The 12,988-nt window shown below is 38.8% G+C and overlaps 1 protein-coding gene across 1 annotated transcript; it reads left to right on the plus strand.

Annotated features, from left to right (window-relative positions):
* The first annotated feature begins 7,411 nt into the window (after positions 1-7,411).
* Positions 7,412-12,623, plus strand: LOC146699839 (LIM/homeobox protein Lhx1-like). The gene is made up of 5 exons (XM_085469753.1): positions 7,412-8,058; positions 8,608-8,828; positions 8,990-9,264; positions 9,874-10,030; positions 10,300-12,623. The coding sequence occupies exons 1-5, from the start codon at positions 7,889-7,891 to the stop codon at positions 10,674-10,676; spliced, it is 1,200 nt and encodes a 399-aa protein (XP_085325879.1). The 5' UTR covers positions 7,412-7,888; the 3' UTR covers positions 10,677-12,623.
* The last annotated feature ends 365 nt before the right edge of the window (positions 12,624-12,988 follow it).

The raw sequence follows: 12,988 nt of genomic DNA on the forward strand, positions 1-12,988 counted from the left end.
ACTGTCCGACAAGTGTAAATTGTATTTACCCACAGTTCACCTTTAACACTGGGCTGCAAAAGAAGCCCAAATGCGATTATGCACGTGAAGAATTAATCCCGAGATGAGCACAGGGTAATGTATGGTAATTATCCAACAGGATATTCTTGCGTAGCGATTAGCATATCTGGGAGGCCAGACATGGATGGGAGGGCAGTCTGAGAGGAAGGAAAGGACACAGCTGCTGATAAGAAGCCCAGATTTCTTTTTTCTATGTTGATGGTCTGGCTACAGGCAGTGACTCATTCTCCCCTTTGTGTTTCTCTCTATCATATATACGCATATACAACATCAGATGAAAATCTGAACAGTTGGATGTACACAAGCACTCACAGACTGACAACGCACCTATCATAGCGAATGCTGGTAAAATAAAGAAGTGGAAATGCTGGATATCTGGGAAACAAATGCTCTCAGACACTTACAGTGTGTCTATTTTGCACTTCGGTTTATAGTTTTATAAATCCAGCTTACAGTTTATGCCAGCAGCATGGTTCAAAAACTTTAAACAGGGGCATGTTTGTTGTTGTTTAACCTGTATTTTTTATGCAAACAAACATGCCACTATCATTTCTCATGAAGACTTGTTGTTTTCATATGTGCAGAATATGGTTTATAATGGTCTTGCTAAAATATGTAAGGTCTTCTGTGAAAATGATATCATCGCTCAAATCTATATGTATTGAAAAATGGTAGTAATGGCTCCTTTACTGATAAAATTTGTCATGCATTTCCATTCATACTACCACAGATGCTTGTCAGCTGTGTATTGATCATTTTATTTTAGATATTATTATTTATACATACTATTACATTTATACAGTTATCACTTCTCTATCCATCTTGTATGAGTTTGGGACAAGAGAATGCAGCTTGGTAGAGTTTTAGCTTCACTGTCAACTTCAAGTGAGCCTCAGTCCAACTGATACTGATTTAGAATTGTCATCCAAATAGAAACATGATGAAATCTGAATCGTGAAATCCCCAAATTCTCAAATTCTGTCCAGTTATAAAAGGAAAAATGTTTGTTAAATTGTTGAATTGAACCAACATCATTATTATTATTTTATTTTCATTTTTTCCCATAACATCTTTTATGCCTCTTAGCATCCCCCAGCTTTTCATTTCTTCACTTCTACATCTTCTTTTGTACCAGTAGCAGTATTTATGAAATCTGAATAACAGACACAGGTTTCAACCCTTTTTTTTTTTTTTTTTTTGGCTGCCCTCTAAACCCATTGCATAATGTGACCATGAACCACTGTATCAATTCTGGGTTTGGTATTTAGGTGTAATCAGCCATGTAGGACACCAGTTTGCTGAGAAGCACGGGCCTTTGTGAGATGCCCATCTGCTTAGTGTATTGGGACAAGCCCAGTCCCACAGAGCTGCTGAAATGAAAGGGGTGAGTATGAGAAAGCCCAGCTGAAAAGACAAGGGTGGGCGGCTGCATCAGGGCACAGTCTGTCTAAGGCACTCCTGCAGTTCTGTCTTATTCTAATGCAGCGTATACGAGTCCCCTGCTTGCATACAACTCAGAGATCAGAGACTGACAGATGCACCATGGGAAGCAGACTGGGATGTCTGATGCATGCATGCGTCCATCCTTTCATGCATGCGGTGTCTGTGTTCTCTCACTCTCTGTTAAGCTGTTTAGCTAATATTTGCCTATTGACTTGACAGTGTACATATTACCCTGCCTTGGTGACCTCTTAGCAGGACATGTATGTGTGTGAGAGTAGATCGATTCATACAGTGGGCTCCCCCATCCTTGTTGTTAGTATTCAGCAGTTTGGCTGAGCAGGGTGGGAGCAGGTGATAAGCTGCTATAGGCCAGTGAAACCATTCCAGCAAGAGTTGTGACCCTACTTCAGCAGGACTGATTATATCTTTCCCAGGGCTGCTAGGTCTGGCAATCGAGCCTACACTACAGCCTGAAACATATCACCCCAGACTGAGATCACAGCAGCCATGTTCGAGATAATAATAGCCAGTGAGCAAACAGTGGGAATGGCAACAGCGTTGTTTTCAAAATTCTGTTCATCCTTTAAAATGTGCTTTTGATGAGTTATATTTAAAACTGTACATTCCTGCATCTTCATGGCTAAGCCAGACTCCTGTCACATTTAGAAATGTTTCTGTAAACTTTAGATTAAACATAGCTTTAATCGGCTTCTTTGGCCTATTTTTAAGCTAATTTAACTATTTTATTTATAATTGTACAATTTCACATGATGAGTGCACAGAGAGTTTTTGATAACCTTCCACCTTTACAAACAGAAGAGCAAAATATTAATGGAAAACACACACACAAACCATTTTTCCCGAGCAGCCTGGAGATGTGAGGCAGGTGACCTGCTTGTGAGAGACTTGCCATGTGTTGCATGGAAAAGAGAGCTTTTGGTCCTGTAGGTCCATATGCCCTCAAGCTCCAACAATCCTCCGTCCGCTTCCCCCTTAGACTTACACACAAGCATGCTTCTCTCTATCAAAGCAGGCTGCACCCCCACCCCCGGCGCACGCTCTTGATAACTGACAGCAGCTGCATTGATGAGCACAATGCACGGGCCAAGGCAGCTCAGCTGGCCTCACTCCCCACTTGACACTGGTTTGACCTCTGGCATGTGAGTCTTCCTCCCCGAAAGATGCTCTTCCTATAGCCTGACACAGTCTGTCTATCTCCTTTACCCACACTCACACAGACAGAAGCACGACACACACCCAGAAACGGGTGCATCCTGAGGTTAGCTGGGTCAGTTAAATTCAAACCAAGGATAAATGATTTGTAAATCATGTACAGATAAGGAATTAATGGACAATAGAGTTAGCAGCAGTGCTGCTTTCATTTTCACGTAAAAAAGTACTCACAGCAAGCATCCGTAGGTGTTTCTTCCAATGACCCATAGTAAGGAAGTAATTCTCAAGCAATCTTTATTTCATTACTGCCTTTGAAAAACCAAGTCACACTGTGCTTCACAGGTGAACATAAAATATAATACCAAAAGTTGCATAACTGGTGAAGTATTGAGAAAATAAACAAAGATTTTGAATAAAAAAGAATAAAACCATAGTTTCAAGGAGTTGTTATGTACACTTCTTGCCATATACTCATACATACTTCCATATGCGCACAAGGAGCATCAGCAGTGTATCCAGTACGAGTGAGCATGAAAGGCTTGTAATAGCTCACCTCCCTAGGGGACTGATGACACCAAGGAAACCAAACAGAAGCTGATGGTATGACAGAAGAGCTGGGGAGGGCGTGCTCATCGCTTCCCCTCCACCATTGTGCTCCTTTACAACTTTACAAAATAGCCTTTTAATTTGCTGCAGCGTCTGGGGTGTCTGAATTGTGCCAGCATCAATCACCATCATCACCAGGGCCGTAGGCACTCCGTCCCTTGGGCCCTCTCACTGAACGGCCCCCAAGGCAGATCACTCTGTCTTCCCTCATACAGGCTAGGTTTCCCAATCTGTGCGATTGCTTGCACTACCTCACAATCATGCAAACAATGTGATGCTGTTTGAACCCTAACATTTGCTCCACTCGACATCACTCAAATTTTGACCAGCCTTTGATACTCCAGTGTTGTGCATGAGAGGAAAAAATCTAAATACAAATGACACTGGCTTGAGCATGAGATTTCATTGGTTAGTTTTCACTGGTTTTTACTTTAAGAAAATCTATCAAATTTCTCTTTTTCCAAAAAAAACAAAACAAAAGAGAATATTTACATTACATTAATATATATATAGACTATTTTTTCTATAAGGCTTCAAGATTTGGCTTGCGAAATTACCCCCATGGTGGAAAATGATATATCAAGACAGTGCCAGGGTAAAACACACTTCTCTGGGTTTGTTTTGGGGGTTTTTGTTTTTCTTTTAAGTATTTGAGGTTAGTTGGTTAAAACTAGAGAAGGTACTTTAACAGAAACTGATAATAAACATTTTTTAAACTGTTTAAAGATCAGTGCTTCATGAAACCTGGCTTGTTAGGCATGTTAGGGATAGAGCCTGATACAAAAACCTAATAATACCTCCTCCTACACAATGTTCAGTTTGGGTGCAAATGATTCAAAGAAGTGTTGGCTCAGATCAGGATTTCTTACGTGGTTTACTAATATACACGCATGGCTGATGGAAAAGTTCTTATATAGTGCTTGATATGTGTTGTACATGTCTTATTTACTTTTTCTAAGTCCAAGTGTTTTGCTGCAGTACCCTAACCTATCAAGGTGAACTAACAAATAGAGATGCCTTTTTAGTAACAGACTGCAGTATCGTGATTGGATTAAACTTAAATTGTCCACAGAAGACAAGAAGGGCATTAGGAGAGGGATTTCATCTGCTACTAGTGTGTGTGTGTGTGTGTGTGTGTGTGTGTGTGTGTGTGTGTGTGTGTGTGTGTGTGTGTGTGTGTGTGTGTGTGTGTGGTGTGCTTGTAGTTTTTATTACCTTAAAGCGTTGCAGACCTATATAGGTTTTTATGTTTCTATCTATTATATTAAGTATATTGACTCTACATGTAATGAAATGTTCTATATAAAATAGAACTGACATTGACACTGACAATTATGTAGACTGAGACAGCTTCTCTTTGTTGTTCTAATAAATGTCAGCTGAGTAGTGTAAATGTTCAGTTAGGCTGTTGAGCTAAGTTTCACAACTTTGGAATTGTTCTTTTAAACTAAGCCTGTCCATCCATATTCTCTTCTGCTTATCCTTGTCAGGGTCACAGGGGTGGGGCTGAAGCCTATCCCAGCTACCATAGGGCAAGTGGCAGGGTATAGCCTGTCCAGATCGCCAGCCTGACGCATGGCTAACATAGACAGATGCACAATCGCACTCACATTCACACCTACGGGCAATTTAGAACCACCAAATAACCTAATCCCACTGACTGCATGTCTTTGGACTGTGGGAGGAGACGATATCCCCCATAGAACTCACACAGACACGAAGAGAACATGCCCGCTCCACACAGATAGGTCCTGGAAAGGTGGTGGAGTGGAACTCAGGACCTTCTTGCTGTGATTTATTGAATTCATTGACAGATGGACGGTTGGCTAGAGTCCATCTCTTCTTAACTGAACTCTACATATAATCCCTGTTCTAGTGCTAAGGCCAGGCAGTTATCATGATGTCACTTATGAGCTGTTCTGACTGAACAAAGCAGACCATTAAGCACCATTCAGCATAGGTACCAAAATGGTAAAGTTATCCCGCTTCACATTAGGAATCTCTAATCTGCAGATATGCTTGTCATGCCTTATTGTGTGCTGCATAGTATTTTCTTTATGTCTGTCACTTCCCATTCTGCCACTGCCTAGTCAGTTTTAATTGACTTTAATTAGCATCTAGTAATTAATTTTGTTTTCTACAAATTATTTGTATGAGTGGTCCCAGTGGGTGGCCTTGTTCATCTCGTTAGGGCCAATTAGCTGCAATTAACAACCACTAATGACTTGCTTTTTTCATTCCAAAACAAACAGTGCACACCCTGGCAGATTCCAACACTGCACAGAGACCTCTTGTGTGTATAAGTGGTGCTGGGGCCAAATGATGGGCCAGGCCTCTAATCAACACCTTCCCTGGAGAAACCAAACTCACTAAGGAAACATGTATCCAGCTTCCAGCTTCCCTCTGGTCTTTTTGTTGTCAGCCACTATTACACCAAAGCTTCTGGGAGCAAACTTACTAACAGAATAAACTTATGAGAAATCTTTATTTAGTTTAACAGTTCAAAACTTGTGAAAACTAATTTATTGTTGAGTGGGTGCTTATTTTTGCTTTTAAAATAATAATAAAAGTAATAATAATAAATCACATACTTACAGTGCCACTGAGAGACTGTCCTTTCTGCACTGTGACTACGTCTTACTTGCAATGTTTTGAGGCCATCTTCGTATATGGTTTTGTGTAAAGTGTAAGGCCTGATGAGTGAATCAGCTGATAAATTCATAATTTAAAACACATCCTCTTAATTAATCAGCATTTACAGTTTATCAATAAGACCACAGCCTGAAAATAGTGATAACGATTCACGATATGCTACAAATCTGCTTTATGCACACAATTCTAGCATTAGATAGGCCCTTTAATCCCTTGATTTTAATTCCGTACACTAAGTAAATGTGTACATAGTTTGTTCACTGAATCAATAATAACCCCCTACTCCCCATCACAATTCTGCTTGATTGACTGGTTGTCAATAACTGAGATCCACATTAGTTGTTCTAAAAGCAGAATTTTAAAGTAATGACTTGTGGAGACGGTAACGTTGTAAATCAATACAGTGGACTCTGATAAAAATGACTGATAAAATTACGAGTTGTAAAACGTCAGGCGTGATGTGACCTTGCTCAAAAAGAAGAAAAAAGTCAAGAGAAAATCCGAAGTGTGGCTTTAAAAACGAAATGTTTTTTTTTAAAAAGAAGAAGTTGTTTTTTTTAATCTTCAAACAATATATATATATATATATATATATATATATATATATATATATATATATATATATATATATATATATAGCTCAACCTACATATCGGGACATCGGATATCAGGGCCCAGCAGAACCCGAAGCTTGTATGAGAAAATGCGCTATCTTCGTCCCCAGTGTACCAACATGGTGAGATAGCATCTATAAGAGGCAGCCTATCGCCACAGATTATAACCATTAGTGTTCCCAGTCATTTCAATGCAATGAAGAATAATGCAGGGCCACAGCGTCGGTCTGTGTGAAAAGACTGTGTTGAGCACGTCCTCTCCCCACAGCCTTCTGCTGGGATAGACCTGCTGATCATTTGTCACCTGCCACTGCTTCAGTCAGACTTATTCTCCGGCCTTTTCCAAAGGAAATCATTTATTCACGTGACATTATCACGGCCTCTCAGCACTCTATTCTACAGAGGAAATGTATATCAGTCATAAAAAAGACTGTTATTGTAAAGTGAACCACTTTCCTTATTATTTTATATTATTTATTCGTAACTATAATTTCTTTTAAATATTAGTTTGAGCTTTTCTTTTTAGTTTGCGGTGTTAACATTAGACATCCGTCACTAAAATCTGCTTTTAGAAAATTTATTTTTAACAATTTTCCAAGAAATAAAAAGGCTTTAAAACATATTGAGGTTTCCTGTAGTTTTTACCGCCACATTTCTATTTCCTTTTATTTTATTTTGTAACCATGATGCTTCACCTCTGTAACTTAAATAGTTATTTGTGGCGGACTGAAATGAAATCCCCTCATCCTCCACCCCTGAAGCTGACGTCACAGGTTTGTTAATAGGCAATAGGCTGAGCTCCGCTAGGTGAGCTCATTACAGCGTCTCTCTCAGAGAGAGCTCGTCAGAGGCAAAATGGGACACATATGACCACACTAAGCGCACAGACAGCATTTTATTGTTGTTCGTTCTTCTTCTCCACTTTAGCCAACTGCGGATTTTTCGCAGTGAATGATTTTAATATTTATGAATAGCTTTCTTTTTTTTTTATGTCCTGAAATCGCACACCTCGGATCATCTTCACGGCCCGCTATGATCTCCAGTCAGTGATTATTATATATACATATTTTTTTTAAATACCAGTTTGTCTTCAACTGCTGATCTTTCATTTGGAGCAAAAGACTGAATTTGGATTGTTGCCCTGTGGAACAAAAAAATCAAACAAAAACAACTACTTTTACTCTCACTGATGGCGACCTAATCGATGCGAATAATTCGGATGAGCTGGATCTTTTGGATTATATGCACTAAAGCGAATCCATATCTAGGTGAGCGGGACGGAAGAGAAGAGGAAGAGTTGATTTCGCACTCGCACACTGGAGCGGGAATAAGTCTAGACAATGCTTCAGTGTGCCAGCTGTGAAAAACCTATTCTCGATAGGTTCTTGCTCAAAGTTTTGGACAGACCGTGGCACATCAAATGCGTCCAGTGCTGCGACTGCAAATGTAGTTTGACAGAGAAGTGTTTTTCTCGAGAAGGGAAACTGTATTGCAAGAATGATTTCTTTAGGTAAGAATTGACAGTGTTTGTGGTTTAGTATTTATAGAAAAGGTTTGGGTTTTTTTAGTCAGTTAAAAACAGGTTAAAAATGCATTCCAGTGGTTGCAACTAACCATCTGTTTTTATACAATGGACACGCCTGTCTGCTGTTATTTTATTTCCTCGTCTTATCTTTCTCTTCTCTCTTTTCGTTTAATTCTCAGTTTTCTGTCTTCTTTGAAAGTGAAGCTAACCCTAACTGCTCGTGTGATTATTATGATGGAAAATATCTTACAATTGTACCTAATATTTGTGTTTAGCCTGTTTAGTTAGACAACTGCATTTTTACTTTCTGCTCAAATCTTACAGTTGTGAAAAACTGACTGTGGTAATTTCACTGACTACAACACACTAAGTTTCCGGTAGTTTGAATGGGGGGTTGTTTTGTAAAAACAACACAAACTTGTCAAAACTGGGCCTAAAGTCATAGCAGGTGTAAAGGTGTTCTCCTAGATTAAGACCAACATATCACGTCTGTGCCGAAACTTTTCCCTGACTTTGGTTCTCCCTCTTGAACAGGAAATTTGGAACCAAGTGCGCTGGATGCGCGCAGGGGATTTTACCCAGTGATCTAGTCCGCAGAGCCAAGAGCAAAGTGTTTCACCTGAACTGTTTCACCTGTGTGATGTGTAACAAACAGCTGTCCACCGGAGAGGAACTGTATATCCTGGACGAATTCAAGTTCGTTTGCAAAGAGGACTATGAAAACAACTCTGGGAAAGACACAATCCTCCTTTCAGGTGATTTATTATTATTATTATTATTATTATTATTATTATTATTATTATTATTTAGTGTAGGCTATTTTATTTATTTTTTTAAAAAGATTCCTGAGGTGCACCTTTCATAAATATTTAGCCTAGAGTAGTGGCATTTTCTGATTGTCTTATTCTGATTACAGTAACGACGTGCAGCGATCCAAGTCTGTCTCCGGACTCTCAGGACCCGCAGGACGACGGGAAGGAGTCAGAAAACGGGCATTTATCGGATAAAGACACGTGCAGCAACGAGAACGACGAGCAGAGCGCCGTCGGAAAGCGACGCGGGCCTCGGACCACTATAAAAGCCAAGCAGCTGGAGACCCTGAAAGCGGCTTTTGCGGCCACACCGAAGCCCACCAGGCACATCAGAGAGCAGCTGTCAAGGGAGACGGGTCTCAACATGAGAGTCATCCAGGTAAAAGCAACAAATATAGAAAAAGAAAAAAAAAACCCAGATAACTATAAGTTTACTGTTTTTTTATTCATACACAGACTCACACAAAGTGACAGTAACACAATCACCAAGGCACTAGTGTTACAGAGAATAAAGCCTTTGATGTAGGCAACTCAACAAAGCAATGTGGCTGGTGGCGCTTGCAAGCACCCACGTACAATATATGCTCTGCTGATTTTCATTTTTCCCCCCGCCTCTCATTTGGGGTTTTCCTTAATCTGTGCGCCCAGTGCGTCCCTAACATCACAGAGAACTCATGATGCCCATGGGCATTTTAAAAGGCCCCCTAATAATAATAAAAAAAATCGTGTCGCACGGATACATCTTGAATGCTAATTTAAAAATGCTATAAATTATATTTTTAGTGACCTAAAAAGTTAATTTTTGTGTCTTTTCTCATCAACTAAAACCTTACCCCAATTTACAAAGACCTTGTCATTATTTTGGGTTGATTTATTTCTAATCATCGTCTTCCAAATCATCCAACTGCAATTTGTCGCCCTTATTTCAAAAAGCTGTTGGCCACACTTCATAATTCATGCTCTTTGTTTTTGAACTGCTGTCTTAAAGGTTTGGTTCCAAAATCGGAGGTCCAAAGAGAGACGTATGAAACAGCTGAGCGCTCTAAGCGCTCGGAGACACGTGTTTTTCCGCAACCCGAGGAGAATGAGAGGCCTGGGAGAGAGAGTGGAACCAGGAGAGCTTGGACACTTTTCTTATTATGGAGGTGAGCTATATAAAATAATGATTAAGATTTAGTGTTTTAAGACTGTCACATCATAAACAAACAGATAAATAAGCAAATATGGTACAAAGTATCTATGCTTCTTCAGGTTGATGCATTAGCTGTAATCAATAAAATGAACCTTATACAATCTTATAATCAATGCTGTTTTTGACCAAATTGTAAAAATTCAAGATACATAAAAAAGCCACTACTATTCTTTCTTTAAATTCTGACACAATGCACTAATCCTTATGTTCATATGAGTGCAGAATATCCTGGTGAATACTATGGCTCAGGAGGGAATTATGAGTACTTTCAAGGCCCACCATTATCGCAAGCACAGACTCCAGCAGACCTGGGCTTTGTGCCCTCCACAGTCCCGGCTGGCACTCCACTAGGAGCCATAGACCACCATCATCCTGGGCACCACTGTCCCGGAGAGGTTCAGTGTTTCTCTGATACATTATCTCATCATCCCGTGGACTCACCAAGTCCGGAGCCCAATGGACCAAGTTCAATTCACAGCATCTCCAGTGAAATGTGTGGCCCCAGCACGCCCTTCACCACTGTTTCTCTCAGTGACAACGGATACACCAACCAGCTGTCACAGCCCTCTTCAGAAATGAGTGAAGGCACTGTTTGGTAATCAGGCTAAGACCGAAATACTACAAATGCAGTTTGAAGGCAAACCCTTAACTTTATTTCATATATCAGCTATTTATTTATAATTATTTATGAATATTTATTTATTTATTTATTTATTGTATTTCATTATGCTTTTTTTATTTTTATGTTGGTTATTTATTGACGGGCCACGTATTAGATAGTTTGGAATAATCTGTGTGAATTGGCTCGTTAATAGGTTCGCAGTGCTGGGCCTCACTGACTAAGCAATAAACAAATACATTAATACTGCTGAATCGTATTTTAGTGTTTACAAAACCTTTTCCGTCATGTACAGTACTGTGCAAAGGTTTTAAGCACATTTAATGCTTATATTCTTTATCCATTATACAAGAATATCAACTGGCCATAAGCCCATTCTGTATTCAGTTTTTTGGCCCATGCTAGCTGGAATAGACAGTTAAGAAGATGGATGTATGGATGGACAAGGCAATGGATATCCCCAAACATTCACACAGAGTCATAAAGAACTTCAGTGACAAGAACTACAAGGAGTTCTGCAAGATGCTATGGCCCACAGAGATCCCTCGTCTCATTGTGCTGTATTTATATCAGTCTAAGATAGCAAGAAGCGATGGAAACAACTGAGACCAGCCTAAATGCAAAGAAGAATTGTGACCATACATTCAAAATGGCTGGGAGAAAGAAAAAAAAGAGTACCCTGATAAGCAATGGTAAGTGCACCCATAAGAATCTGTGCTTTTTAAAGGAAAATGGTCATACTCAGTATTAATTTGAAACTTTTTTTCTGCTTAGTGCACTTTATGCAAAGTTAATTGATAAAATGTCAGATTTCAATGTCATTTCTAAAAACATTCACATTTTGATATGTTTAAAATTTGCACAGCACTGTATATGATGAAACTGACCTTAAAATTCAAATGTGAACTGTGTGATTGTATTTGTTTTATCACCTTTCAGTGTTTCAGCCAACTTACAAATTCCAAGTATGAGTTTGTGTGTAATATTCATGTTCATGTATTACACATGAACCACCCGCTGGTTACAGATCATGAACGTGATACATCTGACCAAAAACATTTCTCAGGACTGCGGAAACATTGCATTGTTTTTTGTTTCGCTACACCTTTCTTATGAATAATTTGCTGTTTAGCATGTGTTTGCCTTCAAAGTATTGCCATTTTAATCTGAACATGAGTAGAAAATGATTTGACTGTGACATGATATGAGTCCAACCTGACAGTATGTATAATAATGGGCAATAATGGACGGAAGAGTCAATTGTTTATGTGACACTCAAGTGTTCAGAGGGTTGATTTTGAGTTGTTTTAAACATTTTCATTCTGGCATTAAATGAAATGCCAGAATGAAATAAATGAAATTAAATGGCAACCCATTTAATGCTACTATTTCACTATGCTATTTTGCATACCTCAAAAAAAACTGAAAACACAATAAACTGTTGCCAAATGAAAGGACATCGCAAACCCTGCCATTTCAGTTGTAAAAAAAACAAAAAACACCTCTAAAGACTTAAACGGCTTTTGTCTTTAAAATGTCAAATTATTTATAACGATAGTATTTCACTTTTCCACAGACGACTTTTTTTCCATGAGATACTTGACCTTTCTTATCCGGTTTGTGAAACAGGCATCACAATGCTGTATAATAAAAGTCCTATTGATGATTGTTATTTGTTTATCACTTTTGGGGGAAATGATGGGAATTCCTTTTTCAGTCTTTCCTGATTTTGTGAATGTTTATTGAACAGGGATTTGTTAACATGTATGTAATCTTTTGAGATTTTTAAATAGACCAAAAAGATTACCAGAGGGAATCCTTTTAGTGTACAAATGTGCATTTAAAATATTTTTGTTGTCCTTTAATAAACACACTCTTATGGAGTCTGATGAAGAAGCCAAAGTGTCAGCAACTGCTTAAAAACTGCTGCAAGATTAGAAATAAGTTCTAAATAACATCAGCAACAATGCATAACCGCTAAAAGAGTTCAGCTCAAAAGTACTTGTATATTTATAACAGACATTGTAAATTTGCTTAGCTTAATCTGTTACACTGATTATGAAGAGCTACTCATTGCCATAATTTACTGTTCTGCTAAATCGGGAAAATTATGACTAAGTGAAATTCTAGGAGGAAATACAAAACGTCTCTTTGAAACTTTACTATAGATTCACCAAAATCAGAGCTGTTGTGCTAATGTGTTTATAGCAACATTATCTAATTGGCATTGTCAATATATGAACATCTTCTTTCCCCCGGTTATGTTCAGTGAGCCTAAGCGACATTTCAAAG

Source organism: Copadichromis virginalis, linkage group LG10 (genome assembly GCF_057382275.1).
Source record: "Copadichromis virginalis isolate Kocher_CV1m ecotype Utaka linkage group LG10, C_Virginalis_male_GT1.1, whole genome shotgun sequence".
In the NCBI taxonomy this organism is placed as follows: Eukaryota; Metazoa; Chordata; class Actinopteri; order Cichliformes; family Cichlidae; genus Copadichromis; species Copadichromis virginalis.

Bases quoted from the DNA above. Each gene is read 5' to 3' on its own strand.
- LOC146699839 (XM_085469753.1), top strand. From the start codon at position 7,889: ATGCTTCAGTGTGCCAGCTGTGAAAAACCTATTCTCGATAGGTTCTTG. The intron at 9,265-9,873 runs GTAAAAGCAACA...GCTGTCTTAAAG, and splicing joins TCAACATGAGAGTCATCCAG to GTTTGGTTCCAAAATCGGAG. The intron at 10,031-10,299 runs GTGAGCTATATA...ATATGAGTGCAG, and splicing joins ACACTTTTCTTATTATGGAG to AATATCCTGGTGAATACTAT.